Source organism: Nanorana parkeri, unplaced genomic scaffold (assembly GCF_000935625.1).
Source record: "Nanorana parkeri isolate BGI_ZX_2015 unplaced genomic scaffold, ASM93562v1 scaffold499, whole genome shotgun sequence".
NCBI lineage: Eukaryota > Metazoa > Chordata > Amphibia > Anura > Dicroglossidae > Nanorana > Nanorana parkeri.
Genome location: NW_017306767.1, coordinates 326,791 through 341,925, shown reverse-complemented (window position 1 = coordinate 341,925; position 15,135 = coordinate 326,791). Strand labels below are relative to the sequence as shown.

The window sequence follows — 15,135 nt, the reverse complement described above, 5'->3', positions numbered from 1 at the left end:
CCCCATTTGACTGTGTTAGTTCTTGCACAGCCAATCACCAAGCACTAGTGCTATTACATGGAAGGAAAGGGAGCCAGTCATGTGACTCACTATACCAGCTATTTCTCTTCAATCCTGGCAAACAAATTGGGGAAGGGGTGCAGGGAAGGTGAGTGTATGCAGGATGGGGGCCAGACATTGAAATGGACCTTGTTGCTTTGCCCTGCATGGGGAAAAAACATGTTCCTGTAAAAGAAGATGACATTCTTGACTGGAGCTGCTCTAAAAGTAATTGTAAGGCCCCATTCACACCGAGCTGATTTCCGCTGACTTACTAGCGGTAAGTGTCGCTCAGTGTGAATGGGGCCTTAGAGTTCTGTGGGTGTATGGAAGCTAGATTTGAGGACACCTTCATCCTGCTCAAACTATCAGACCTAAAGTATTTTGAGGCCGGGAGCCTCACTGGTTATACTGAGCAGCTTCCAGCTGATTCCTAGAAACCATCATCTGGCCTTGATCCATTTTCTGGTGGCAGATCACTTCTGATAAAGACTGCTAGCAAGAACTGATCGGTTGCCTTCACTAAAGCAGAAACTAAGGACACCAAGAATAACTGAGCAGGTGTGACGGAATAGGGGTTATAGCATCTATGGGGCTGGATTTCGGTTTCTATGTGCCTAGTGTGTTTTTCCTGTAGGCGGCAGTATAACTCTGGGTTGCTTATTACCATAAGGCTATGTCCCTCAATGGACAATAGAAAAATAAAAAAAAAACCACAACAGTTTACAAGGAAAGTGAAATGTTTCTCGAGAACAGCAGAATGGTAAACTCACCATCTCTTGTAACCTCTATTACGTACAGTCCTTCCTCTGTCCCCACAGCTATCCGGTCCCGATCTACAAAAGAAAAAGAATTGCAACAGCCGGATGCATTAACTTTTTTTCCCCAAGGTGTGTTTCAGACAACCCTTGGCTTTTTCAGTGGACATTAATAAGCTGTAAATTATTAAACAACCCTCATTAATAAGTGGGAAGGATAATACTTTCAGAGAGCCTCTAAATATTAAAGTGGTCCATAATCCGCATCGAATACATCAGGTATACATAACTGCACCTACCTATGAGAGCCGCTGCCACAACCGTTTTGATGAGAGGCAAAGTGCTGTCATAGGCTTCTTGTGGACAATGTATCATTTTGTTCCTTAGATTGTTCTTCTGTAAGATGGCCTGCAGCCCCTCCAGGATCCCGACCCATTTCCTCTTCTCGTTCTCGCTCTCTGTTAGGATGAGCATGGAGGTGGTGGTTTTGGAGGGGGCACCTAGAAGAGATGCCGTCACCTGGACAGACAAATTGGAGACGTTTATCAAGCTTGCATTGTGCCTTTTAAAGATCATCATGTCAAACTGAATACTACAGGCCAGGATGACAGGGCAAACACCAGGATCCATGTAGCCCATGTGTGCAGAAAAAGGCCGCTTAAAAGTAAAATATACGCGTGGGCAAAATAAGCTTGAAATCCAAAGCAGTGTTGTTGGCCCTTCCTCAGTTCTCCCTGCTGGACTACAAAACTCATCCTCTTATGTCAGTAATTACTCCTTGCATACATTGTCATCACTAGTTATCCTCCCACACAATCTGCTTGAGCTCTTGATTGACAGCGCTTATCTCACTGCCTCTGCCCATTCCAAGGTTCCCCTTCCAGTTCTAGTGCCCATGCCGATTCCTGTGGGAGCGTGTCCCCTTCCTCTGCATTCTTGTGGCCTTGCTTGTGTCTGGAAAGCGCAGAAATATTGAAATGAGAGCTGTCAATCAAGAGGCCATTGGGAATGAAGAAGAGTCAGCTGTAAAAGTCATATCTCAGTTTCTATTACACAAAGAAGCATGGAATAAAAAAACAACAAGATGACTGAGCTGTGAAAATAATACAAGTTGAGATGTCTTCTTTCAGGGCCATTTCACACCACAAAGTCTGCATTCCAGAGGGTTCGGCCTCTGGAACGCAAGCCAGCCGGCTCCCAGCATTCAAGGTTGGGAGGGGGTGTGACGGTGCATTGAAGTCACTGGCACCGCAGCTTAGCACCACGCCCGCAGTGCGATCGCCCACACCCAGAACGCAGGCACCATAGTGCCTGCGCTCCGGGTGCGGGAGATTACACTGCGGGCGGGTGGCGTGGCTGCAGTGTCATTGACTTCAATGCACCGTCACGCCCCCCTCCTGCCCCCAGGGAGCCGGCCGGCTTGCGTTCCAGAGGCCGAACGTTCTGGAATGCAGACTTTGTGGTGTGAACCGGTCCTAAAGGGTTTTGTTATTCATGAAGACTTTTACTACCTTGATGCTGGCAAGGACAAGCAGTCATCAAAATGGTGACTACAGACATAGCTATTTAGCTTTTTGTTGACCTTCAGTCAACAGCCTTTTCTGTCAGTTAACTCTACACTCAGATGATCCAACAGGTAAAAAGTGAACTAATTAACCTGTCAAAAAATGTAAGATAAACAACTCACACGTCAGCCCAACCAAGAAAAACAAAGCAGAGCTAATTCTTTAATCACAAATTAGACGTACTCTTCACGCTTCTCTCACGTACACTACACACCAGTGTTGTACTTATTAGAGTTCTAAAAGATTCCGTATTACACGTACCCTAAATATGCAGGGAATGTCCTTGCGGGTTGCGTGTATGACATCCGATGCCAAGACTGAGCTCACAGAAAACTCTTCATCTCTGATTAAAGAAAACAAAGCACAAGAATGTGAATTTGGGGAGGGGTGTCTGGAGGTAAATTTGGGTCATCCCTGGAGATCACCTACTAAGCTGTTCTATGAAGTGCGCAGAAATCGCCCACCTTAGATCCACCACCTGGCTGGAGACGACCCCGGGCTGCATGGACTTCCCTTCTGGAACGTCGTACAAGAAGAGCTTACAATCACACACCACTGCGTACGCCCTTTGCCAGCCTTTCTTCACTCCGGTGGGCTTTGGGATCTGTTTGAAGAAAGTATTAATTTGCAAATGTTACTGAAGCCATTTATAAAACTTAGGACACATATGAATACAGTCTCAGAAAGGATTTAGAATATCACGGGCAGGGCCCTCCTTGCCATCTTGTCTTAAATTGTATTGTGACTGTAATGTCTTCCTTATATTGTAAAGCGCTGAGCAAACTATTGGCGCTATATAAATCCTGTATAATAATTTCTGCAATTAAACTCTTTGTGGCATCATAAATTCAGCCTTTAGGCCCCACTCACACTGATTTCTGCAGCGATATCGCTCATATTTCCACACGATATCGCTCTATGTAGCTTCTCCAATCCATTTCAATGGAGCTGTTCACATCTCGTCGCTCAATATCGCTTGTAGCTCGTCGCTGGTAGCTTGTCGCTCCTACATGACTCTTTTTTAGAGCGATTTCGAGCGATATTGCTCCTGATTGCATACAGCCCAATAGGAAAAAGTCACGCGACAAGTCGCTCAATATCGCTCGTCGCGCAATATCGCTCAAAATCGCGCGATTTTCATGTCGCTCAGTGTAAATGGGGCCTTAGTGTTATTAGATACAATTCCAGTCCCTGGTATTTATTTATTTCAGGTATTTATACAGCGCTGACAATTTACGCAGCGCTTTACATAGTTGCACATTCACATCAGTCCCTACACTCAAGGAGCTTACAATCTAAGGTCCCCATCTCACATGCAGGGCTGATATAGACAGGAGCCAATTAACCAACCAGCATGTCTTTAGAGTATGGGAGGAAACCGGAGTGCCCGGAGGAAACCCACACAAGCACAGGGAGAACATCAGTAAGTATTACTAGTGACAAAACAAAACTGCTTAATAGGGTCCTGTTGACATTGGGAAAACTCCACTTTGGGTTAAAAAACAAACAAAACAGCAACAATAATGAAACCGCACACACGTGTGTGTGTGTGTATATATATATATATATAAAATGGACATTGAAAATGGTGCACATATTTCCTTCAGTTTGCTTACCCTGACGTAGCCCTTGTAGGCAGTCCCTATACCACGTTGTACATCCACTCCAAGTGGCCTCTTGGACTGTTCTGCTGGGATTGGACACACTTGAGGAGAACTGTCTTTACATAATACGTGACAAGAAAAGGGACACACTGACAAAAGAAAAAAGAAACCTCATGTTAAAATGAATCCACAACTGCAGGAATCCCCACGAGAGGCAGAGCCAGCTGTCAATCAGGCAGCGGGGTGGATCCGGACAATATTATTGGGATCTATCCCGGCTGCAACACGGTTCTACACTGTCAGCATACAGGGGGTAATAGCTATAGGCGGAGTTTTGGGTCACAGGAGGACATTAGTATATGGCCTCCTGTGACCCCAAAGAGAACTATGGCAAAAAAAAAATAATAATAATGTTGGGCCATAGTTCTCTTTTAAATATACCATTGAAAGCAGTTTGTCGATAACTGCAATAAATACCTGTTGATCCTACCAGAAATTCAGTGATGTCCTAACTTCCTGTAGTAAGCTCAACACAGCCAGAACAGTGCCTCTACTGTGCTAAAATCCAAAGCAGCTCACCTCTGAACTACAACACACATTCCCCCTATGTTATAGAGATGAGGAGAGGGTGTTCTGTATCTATAGTCCTACACTTCCCTTTTCTACAGTGACAATGCTGCTTTTTCATAGATACAGTACAGCGAGAGGAGGGAATTGTCATCCTAGGGAAGGATTGTGTGTTACTGGAAGGATGACCAGGTTAAGAAAAAGAGAATGCAGTCACCACATCTAAGGACTGGTAAGTTGCAATATATTACATTTTTGTTCTTCGGTTCAGATATACGTTAACTACAAAACAGATGGTGAGCCACTGAGACCGCCCAGCTCAGTGGGACTATGATGCATCCGAGTAAGGGATGCCAGGTCCCACAGAGTCCAATGTAAACTCTGATAACTGCACACGTTAAGAACAGGAAGGGGTGGAGATGCAGCAATTATAGGACCTTCTACATAAATGGTCCATATAGTGAGCTTGGTATAAAAGTATTCACTTTAAAAAAGGAGAACTATGGGGTTAGGGCTTTTCCCCATAGTTCTCCTTAGGGTAATGGGAGGACACAAACTAGCGTCCTCGTGTCACCCTAGGCTCAGTATACCGCAAGCTGTAGCTCGCGGTATACTGAGACGTCGCAGCTGAAGCGGATCCCGACTATTATGCCGGGATCCGCCCAGCTGCGTGAATCCAGCCTGGGGGGAATCCAGCCCCTCCCCTGTCACGGCAGAGAGCCGTGACAGGATCGAGAGGTGAGCGAACGCCGGTATGTGTTCGCTCACCTCCCGATCTACTGAGCCGACCTGTGACAGTCTCATTGTTACAGGTCGGCTAGAACTATGAGGTGAGTGAAAAGCACTCACCTCATAGTTCTCCTTGAGGCCCCGTTCACATGTAGCGACTTATTGCGCGATTTCCGACGCGATATCGCGCATTTTTGCCGCCCGATATCGCGAGAAGTCTCCGGCTAATGATAGTCAATGGAGCTGTATTAGCTCCATGTTGCGCGTCGCGGTCGCAAGTCGCTTCTACCGGTCCCTTTTTCCGGCGGATTTTGCGCGATTTTGCTGTTTTTCTATGGAGCCCGACGGAGAAGGTCACGCTACCGTCGCTGGATCGCCGCCCCGAAAGTCGGGCTATCCCGGCCGCTGCAAACGTATGTCGCTACATGTGAACGGGGCCTTAAAAAAAAAAAATCGATTAATTCCTAAATGCGCAGAATATAACTCGATATTAACTTCTTCTAAGTAAAATAAACACCAGAGATTGTTGATCCAGGGAATATATAATTGCCTTATGGGATCAGGAAAAAATGTTCTCCCAGTTGGAGCAAATCGAACTATGCTTTAGGGTTTTTTATGCCTTCCTCTGGGATCAACTGTGGGTATAACGTTTTGTTCTAGGTTCCCCTTTCTTTTTTCTCCTCTCTCTATAGGTTGTACTCGATGGACTTTTTTTTTCTTCAACCTGACTATAACTATGAAGAGCAAATAAGGAAAATCGATACAAATCTCAATTAACTTAGGAGTAAAAAACTATGTGCAGAACAATACTAGCTCTGATTTCTAACCCATCACAGACACAGTTACACTTCTGAAATGCACAGAATGATATGGGTGTTTGATGAGGATACCAACCTTCACAGGAGTAGCCTTGCCGTACTAGCCCGACCATAAGTGACGTACAATGGGAACACTGAGTAGGGCTTGTGAAAGACTTTATAGCTAGCTGGTGAGCCTTGGGCTGGAATAGAAAAACATAATATATATATAAACATGGTATTGATACTGTTGCTTTGCTCAGCATGTACGCATATGTGACCGGTGAAAAAACTCCTCTTTGTTAACATTCTAGATCAAAAGTGTTGGCACCGTAGACCTGCGAACTTCAGGAGATGGCTGAGATTTGCAAACTAAAATCAGGCATGTTAGCACCTCTGGATGTCTACACAGATTTGGCCAGGACTGGAAGATTTGGGGAGGGGGGGTAGAGTTGGTTTGCTGCAGGTATCTGCAGGCACTTTAAACCTGCAGCAGTCTGTTCCCTTCTCCCAGTGACGGAGTCTCTGTAAAGTGACCCTGTGTATAACGCCCCTGTGGCACAGTCTGTATAAAGTGTCCCTGTGGTTAACGCCCCTGTGGCACAGTCTGTATAAAGTGTCCCTGTGGTTAACGCCCCTGTGGCACAGTCTGTATAAAGTGTCCCTGTGGTTAACGCCCCTGGAGTAGTCTCTATAAAGTAACACTGTGGTTTACGCCCCCTGGAGTAGTCTCCATAAAGTGATCCGGTGGTTGACGCCCCTGGAGTAGTCTCTATAAAGTGTCCCTGTGGTTTCCGCCCCCTGGAGTAGTCTCTATAAAGTGACCCGGTGGTTGACGCCCCTGGAGTAGTCTCTATAAAGTGACCCGGTGGTTTCCGCCCCCTGGAGTAGTTTCTATAAAGTGACCCTGTGGTTTCCGCCCCCTGGAGTAGTCTCTATAAAGTGACCATGTGGTTTCCGCCCCCTGGAGTAGTCTCTATAAAGTGTCCCTGTGGTTTCCGCCCCCTGGAGTAGTCTCTATAAAGTGACCCTGTGGTTTCTGCCCCTGGAGTAGTCTCTATAAAGTGACCCTGTGGTTTCCGCCGCTGGAGTAGTCTCTATAAAGTAACACTGTGGTTTACACACCCTGGAGTAGTCTCTATAAAGTGACCCTGTGGTTAATGCCCCTGGGGTAGTCTCTCTAAAGTGATCCTGTGGTTTCCGCCTCTGTGGCAATCTGTATAAAGTGACCCTGTGGTTTCCGCCCCTGTGGCACAGTCTGTATAAAGTGACCCTGTGGTTTCGGCCCCCGGGGTAGTCTCTGTAAAGTGATATTGTAGTTTCCGCCCCTGGGGTAGTGTCTGTAAAGTGACCCTGTGGTTAACGCCCCTGAGATGTAGTCGCTGCAGTTTTTGTCCCTGTGACAGGCTCCCTTTAACGAGATCCTGTAGTTTTTTCCCCCTTTGACAGTCTCTAATTATCTAATAAAACTGCTTTGCCCATATTATCAGTTAGATCAGTGAAAGCTGCCAAGGTTTATAACAACTTGTGAGAAAACCAACTAAGATCTGTGGTCCGACATGAGCAGAGACATAATTATACACAACTTCCTGCTTCCTGGACAGAACACTGCTGACTCTACAGCGGGGCAGGAAGTCGGGCTGGACACACAAGCACCTCTATTGTGAAAGAATGGACATTACTGGTCTCCTGACACTGGGTGAGAACATTTTTATGGCACGCCACAGAATATCTTTACTTCAAATCAGCTGACTACATCAGGATATTTCAGGGCACTGATAACCAAAATGGTAGTACTGCTACAGCCAAATCTAAACTCAAGAACAGTAAATAAAGTATTGCAGCTTAGCAGTACTAAAGATATTGTTTTCAGTTTTTTTTCACCTGGTGATCCTGCCAGTAACACACTTCCTGTTCTAGGGTGACAAAGCTCACTCGCTGGGCTGTATCCATAGAGAAGCATTGTCACCCTAGGACAGGTCTGCAGAACATCTCCTGTCTCTCCATAGAGAGAGTTTTCAGTTCACAGAAAAAAAAAATTGGGAAAGCTGATGACATTGCTTCACATATCAGTTCAGTACACTGAAAGTGTTTAGGACACTAGAACTCTGGCAAGACCAACACGTATTTTTCTGTTCTTGCAAAAAATGTACTTCGTAATGTACGTAAAAAAGAAAACAAATACAGCCACTGCATCAGCGAAATGGTGAACTGCAATATATTACATTTCTGTTCTTGGGTTTAGATATACTTTAATACCACGGCCAACAAGTCTGTCCCTTCACCTCGGCATGTCCAGCTTGTAATCCCCAGGGCCTCTCCAGCCAGGAGCGGCCTTCCTCCGGTACCCAGCCAGAGCCCTCTTGCTGGCCAATCATGGAAGCCGGGCGCTGTGTAATGACGCGGCACCCTGCTTTCTCATTAACCGGCTCCATGCTCCCTCGTCATGAGATGAGGGAGCATGAAGCCGGCTTCCCAGCCCAGCAGAATGCCAGGCGCCGCGTCATTACACGGCGCCCGCTTCTATGATTGGCCAGCTCCCCGACCAATCAGGAGGCCGGGCAGCGCGTCATTATACGCTGCACGCCTTCCCGATTGGCCGTGAAGTCGGCTCCATGCTCTCTCATCACAATTGACGAGAGAGCATGGAGTCGCTTCCCGGCCAATCAGGAAACCGCGCTGTCCGGCTTCCTGATAGAGGAGGTATCGGGCTAGGCATCGGAGCATTTGGGCGAGTACGAGTACTCACCCAAATACTATCGGCACCGATATCGATACTAGTATCGGTGCATCCCTGCCCATCTAGGTAGTGAGAAGCTACTCTGGGTTTTGTTATACTGATAAGATGGCCCAGAGATGGTCAGTATGCTTTATTTATCTTCAAATACTAAATGCATCCAACAGAGACTCTTCTGAAGATCACTTACCTTTGGAACAGAAATAGAAATTGGTGTAAAAGTTGGTGAGGGAGCAGGAGGCGTCCGGGTTTGATTCCGTACAGGTTCCTAAATTAAAAGACACAGTTCACACCACTGTTCAGCCATAGCTAATGAAGCTTCGTATTAATATCAAGAAATGGCTGCGATATCCTACCCTCTAGGACACTAAGCTAAAACTCCGGTCTGTCAGAAGCAAGGCCTGTATGTCTTTTTGCCCATCCTCCTAAGGGCAGAGCTAATACCCCACGTGGTCTATGCAATGTTCTTCAATGTATTTTCAGAAAGTGATGTTAAATTCCAGGGTGTGAGGGGAAATCTTTTAAGTCGCATGCTCCTCAATATGCGTAAGTGCAAGATATTTCCTTTGGCTATGAGCGCTGCATCAAGCGGTGGGGGAGTGAAGAAAAGGTAAGCATGTAGTGCTAGAGATTGGGCATTAATGCAAACCTGCAGCTTTATTCTAAAAGGGGCAAACTACAGGTTAGGTTTGCATATATACTCCTAGAGGATGACAGAAAACTGACCGAAGCAACTAAACAACTCCAGAATATCAGGTCTTGAATGCATACAGAGACAAAGAAACAAAGTCCTGTTTCCCCTTGGGATAACACACGACACACAAAGACCAAATCCTACCTCCTGTTGGTCCGACACTGTAGGGACAGAAAGGGATGGTGAGATGTCTGGTTTGGGTGTTGAGACCTCCTGATCACTGATCATACTTGACTGCAATAGAATAGATAAATCATCAAAACAGCTACTACACCAGAAAACAGGATAACAGCCATTTAAAAGGCAACACAGCTAAACGTAGCTATCATTAGATAGGCTGGATGAGAGGCACAGTTAAAGAGACTCTCACCTGCCCATTTAGAGCAGGGTGAGCAGGCCTGCTGATAGTCCAGCCCCCTAGCAAGGTATACAAACTGATCTACGCTTCCTTGCCACCCAGCTCCAGGAGTCCACACTTTGGAAGCTCCAGTGTTGGATGGTGTCGGAGTTTACCTGGGTAATGATGATGTGACTGCACAAGCGACTGGCCGCTCAGTCCCAAGCACGGCCACATAGGGGGGGTCATATGCTCTCCGATACTGAAAAGTCCTGTTGCATTACAGCAATAGAGCAGAAGTTCCAATAAGTGCAGAAAGGCAACAAGGAGCACGGATGGGTAAGTATACCTTGCTGGGGTGCATATCTAACACTAGTGGTGATTCAGTCCTTACCACCTCTTTACTTGCCACATGTACATGTGAAGGGAAGGCCCTTTGCATTGGCTATACATATCTGTCACCATTGCACAGTGATTTCTCCACACTGACCAACATATAAGTGCTTAAATGCAGCCTGGATATCCAGGACGCAGCTGTTGTAGTGAAAGGGTGCACGGATGCAGGAACACACAGTGTCATGTCCGAAGGCTTGCTTGGACAAGAGAGGTTAACATATTAAAAGATAGTATAGAATGAAACATTGGTGCTGTGTATTTCATATGCAAAGTTCAAGAGAGATATAAAAGATGACTAGTATTTGTAGCATTAGTGAAGGACAATGGCCACTATTTAATAACAGCACAAAGAGCAAAAGGATGCAGTAACCCAGACTGTGAAGGCTCAGAATATCAACTACTAGTTGTATTAGCAGGGTCTGGCTTCAAATGGAACTAAAGGAGAACAAAAGTTACTTAAATCTGGTCCACAAATTTAAATAGCTGTGTTCCCATCTACTGCATGGCAGCATCAAGAGTGGAAATATTCTCCCGTGTGAAGGAATTCTTAAGCTGGCCACATAAACAGTTCTTTTTGCGTTTGTTTTTGACCTCTTCCAAGAGAATTTAAAAAAGTGCTACTTCGACTCGGGAAGCTGGTGACCGATTGAAGTCCAACTCAATTAGTCGGGTGAGTTAGAAAATGCAGCTTTTCAGCCACTATCTGGTAAAAGTCTTTTCAAAAGACCTACCTTTAAAAAAAAATATTGATCACGCACTCGTTCCTATGGAAAACAATGCAAGTATAGCCAAGATTAACTCTAGTAAGAGCTTCCAGCAATAGACAGTCTGGAATGGTTGGCTGCTATAGGCCACTCTGCCCATTTTGGAGGAAAACATCTTTAATTGGATGTTTGCACTCTTGAAGGTCAGATCAGGATCTGTACAGCCAACCCTTGGGGTCTTGGAGGGCAGAATGTGAAGGCACTCCCGATGTAAATTTACCATACTGCAGTTATATATGTAGGCTTGTGGTATATAGCTCCCAGAGAAGGGCATTATAGTTAATCTTATGGTAATCAACCAATTAAAATCTGGAAAACCGTGCAGTTACACAAACAAGGGGCAACCTATCACAGACCAAGATTTTACATAACTGAGAACAAAGATGGATGATTTCTGATTAGCTGCTATGAGTTACGGCACTCTGCACTTTGCTTTATTAAATACAGGCCCATAGAGGTTGTGGGGTTATAAACTATTAGATGGTGACTAGGTTAAAATTGTCTGACTTTGAGGTGGTCACAAAAGGTGCAAGTAGACTTACATCTTCCCAAAAGGCTAGGAGAGAGGACGTGGACGAGGTAGACATTGGTTCCTTTGTGGTGACAAACATGAGGGACAAAAAAATCAGCACTATGTACCCAGAAATTCAGAATTTTCAGAATCATGGGCACAGCGAATAGGAAGGCTGGCCGGCCCTTGCTCATACCCCAAAACAGGACAGAAACAATGCTGTAAAGACTAAGAGGGCTAACTCGAAGCTGCAGTTCCGGAACAACGCCAATGAGGAATCGAAGGAGCCAGAACCTCGTTTTACATGCTAGCTTCGCTGCACAAATGACCAATCAAGTTATTAAAGGCAAAATACTACTAAGGTACCGGATGGTTCAGACACCAGATAGACATATATGACAAAATAAATTTGTATTGAGTTCCTGAAGCTCAAACTTAATTTGCGGCTATAAAAAAAAAAAAAATTTAAAAAAATACAGTGCATGAATAATAAAAAAAAGTCGGTTCTCACCGTAAAACCCTTTTCTTGGAGGAGGTCTTTAATCTTCAGATTATTCTGCTACATACAAGAGGATTGGACATTGGCAAGCAAAAGAACTGAAGGTCAGCCCAGGAAAACCCCTCCTACGATTCAGCACGCCTCAAGTATGTAGCAAAGCAGTACTGAGAGTATGATCATAAACACAGAGGAGTGGGATCTGTGTCCCTCAATGGACTCTAAGGGAGTTCACAGTAAGTACCAGATTTCTGTTTTCCTTCTCATCCATTGAGGGACATAGGAAGTCTTTAACCTTTGGGACATCCAAAATGCAGTCCAACTGAAGGGTAAGCACAGCAAACTAATGCTAACGGGTCCAAGAAACAACAGAGAACCGCGGAATTGCCTGCAGCTCAATGAACCACCTTAAGCCCCCACATTGGCATCAGATGAGGCTGAAACATTCACCTGATAAAACTCAGAACGTGTTAACAGGTCAAGGTGGCAGCTTTGCAAATCTGGGAAACAGTTGCTTGATGCCCGAAAAGCCCAAGAAGCACTCACAGATGTAGTTATAGTGTGCCTTGACAGAACATGGTGGGATGATCTTTGATACCATAAGCTTGGATTATGGTCGGTCTGAGCCAGATGGTGCAGTGAGAAGTCTATGCACCCTTACAGGGTCCATCCGGAATCACTCTTCCTGAAAGATAGACTCTCAGAACCTGATCCACATCCAGACAATAGAAAATTACCTTTGGGTGAACTGGAGCTGGATAGAGGGACAGTAGAATGGACACAGGGAGGAATGGATGACTGGAGAAATGATGTCCTGGTTGAGGTGTGAGGCAGAAACTATTTTAAGAAGGAAGTCCTGGGCTTCAACATCACCTTGCCCCTATGTGAAACCAAAAAGGGTTTCATTAAGCAGAAGGCCTCCAATGCAGACCCTAATCTTGCAAAGGTGATGGCTACAAGGAAATTACCTTGTTGGTGAGAGTAGAGAGGAGGATGTGTCTAATGGGTTCAAACTGGTTTCTAAAAAGGACAGAGAACCAAATTATATCATGGAGTCATGGGGCAACAGATGGGGGAAGTTACATGGGAAACCCCTTGTACAAAGGTCTTAAAGAGCAAGAGGCCAACAGCATCTCAACTAGAGTAGAAAGGGCAGAAACCTGACCCTTGAGAGTACCGAAGGTGCGGACGCAGGACTCCAGAAGCCAGGCTAAGAACCTTGCCGAAAAAGTGGCAATCAAAGAGACAAAGCTCCAGCAGCAACATAAAGAAGAGTCTTCACTGAAGAACTGAAGAATTCTGACTGAAAAATAAATAAATAAAAGAAAAAAGCTAGCAAGAAATACGGTGATCTTGACCACAGCAGAGCGACAGCAAAGACATCCATACTCCCCATCAAACAAATGAGGCATGCTGGTAGTAGCAGGGATTATACTGAGCTGGCCTTATCCTGAGCTGGCCTACAGTTTTTGTATTTGCCAGTTCCAATCCTCCTGTAGGCATCAGTATAACATTAAAGACTTTATGTGTCTCTTAACAAACAAGAAATTTATTATTTTCTGAGTGACTTCAAACAGATGTTTCTTACTGGCTGTTCAGAAGCTAAAAGTCCATCATATACTAAAGTGCATGACTTGCGTCCTTTTCATCCACCTGTTGTTTCATATACAAATGCTCCTTTTAGTGGCTAGTTATATGCCATGCAAGGTTATCAACATGAACAACTACTACTACATGAACCACTACTGAACAACTGCTGTGTGAAAACTATATACAGGACAAACCATCTAGAAAGCATAAGAAGTCTACTGAAGTTAGTCAGTAAATTTGCATTAAAACAAAAAGGGAGCAGGAGGATGCAATCTCTGTGTTGCACTACAAAGCACGAAGGCCATCGTTCTTACATCATGAGCAAATGTGGTTGCACTTATGTACATATACAACTGCCATTATAGAAAGTCTTACTACACACTAAAAAATAACAGTGTACAAAACTAAAAGCTGAACCTCTCAAAACCAAATGCTTTGAACGAGAGTTGTAGCAGAAATATGGAACAGGATTCCATGAAATTGAAGTCTGACAAATACTTACTCTCAGGTCATGCGGCAGGGGGGATGTGTTAAAGTAATCAAATATGGAATCGTGGAAATCTGTCAGTTTGAGCCCTAAGAGGAAATACAAAAAAAAATTAATTGAAGTTGCTGTAAAAAAAAACAAACAACAACCTGACGCTTTAGCACTATTTTCTTTACATGTCTCTGAGTGGAATGACCAGGCGGTGTGCATTCTAGGGCTGCAACCAACTAATCGATAATGAGCATAGTTGTTTACTAGGGTTGCACAGATAACAAGTACAGTACTCGGCACAAGTACGAATACAAGTACCGATACTTTTGAGCTCCAAGACTACACTAGAGAAAAATTAAAAAATTAGGAGGCAGCTGTCATTTGTAAGGAGCACGCGGAGCTCCCGGGATTTGTACATCTCTGTTTTAATGTACGATTTTGGTTTTATAAATATAAAAGGGATGCACCGATACCAGTTTTGCGAGTACGAGTACTGGTACATGCCGAGCACTTACAAGTACTGATACATTTTTATTATTGTCATGTGACAGTTTTCCTAAAACAATACAGACAAATTATTTCAGGACCGTGGTGGAGTGCCAGAGCCCGGTCCCAGCTGCAACCGCTCCAACCCTGGTAGTTCTCATGAAAATGCCAAGTATCTGCACTGGTACTCGAAAAGTATCTGTGCATCCCTATTGTCTACTATTCTCTTTATGGATTAGTTAGTTGGATCCCCTCGCTCTCTCCTCCACGCTGGGAGGAGGGCACAGCAAGCAGTGGGCGGGTGCAATAGCCAGCCTGCTATTGCAATTTGAAACGGCCAATAGCAGGCTGGCTATTGCACCCGCCCACTACCTGCTGTATTCACATTCAGCTGCCGTCTACGGAATCTTGTCACTGGCAGCCGTCATTCCCTGGCTGACGCCATATAAGCGCCATGTGCTTAGAATATAATTATTAAAAGGTGGGAAAACAGTCATTTTTGAATTTGGCCTGACAAATTCAGCTGCGGGAGGTGCGTTGCAGTGCCATTAATTTCAATGGCACTACAAACGCGCCTTCCACTCACA

At 44.9% G+C, this 15,135-nt stretch overlaps 1 protein-coding gene across 2 annotated transcripts in view; it reads right to left on the bottom strand.

Moving 5' to 3' along the window:
* Positions 1 to 15,135, bottom strand: part of CDC42BPB (CDC42 binding protein kinase beta) — a 105,862-nt gene that overhangs the window by 14,743 nt on the left and 75,984 nt on the right. For both annotated transcript variants that reach the window (XM_018561100.1, XM_018561102.1), the window contains 9 exons: positions 14,087 to 14,160; positions 9,635 to 9,724; positions 8,987 to 9,064; positions 6,157 to 6,262; positions 3,979 to 4,115; positions 2,827 to 2,966; positions 2,624 to 2,705; positions 1,097 to 1,316; positions 813 to 875 (listed from right to left, as the gene is read on the bottom strand). In XM_018561100.1, coding sequence (XP_018416602.1) covers positions 813 to 875; positions 1,097 to 1,316; positions 2,624 to 2,705; positions 2,827 to 2,966; positions 3,979 to 4,115; positions 6,157 to 6,262; positions 8,987 to 9,064; positions 9,635 to 9,724; positions 14,087 to 14,160 — 990 coding nt within the window. The remainder of the gene's footprint in view (positions 1 to 812; positions 876 to 1,096; positions 1,317 to 2,623; positions 2,706 to 2,826; positions 2,967 to 3,978; positions 4,116 to 6,156; positions 6,263 to 8,986; positions 9,065 to 9,634; positions 9,725 to 14,086; positions 14,161 to 15,135) is intronic.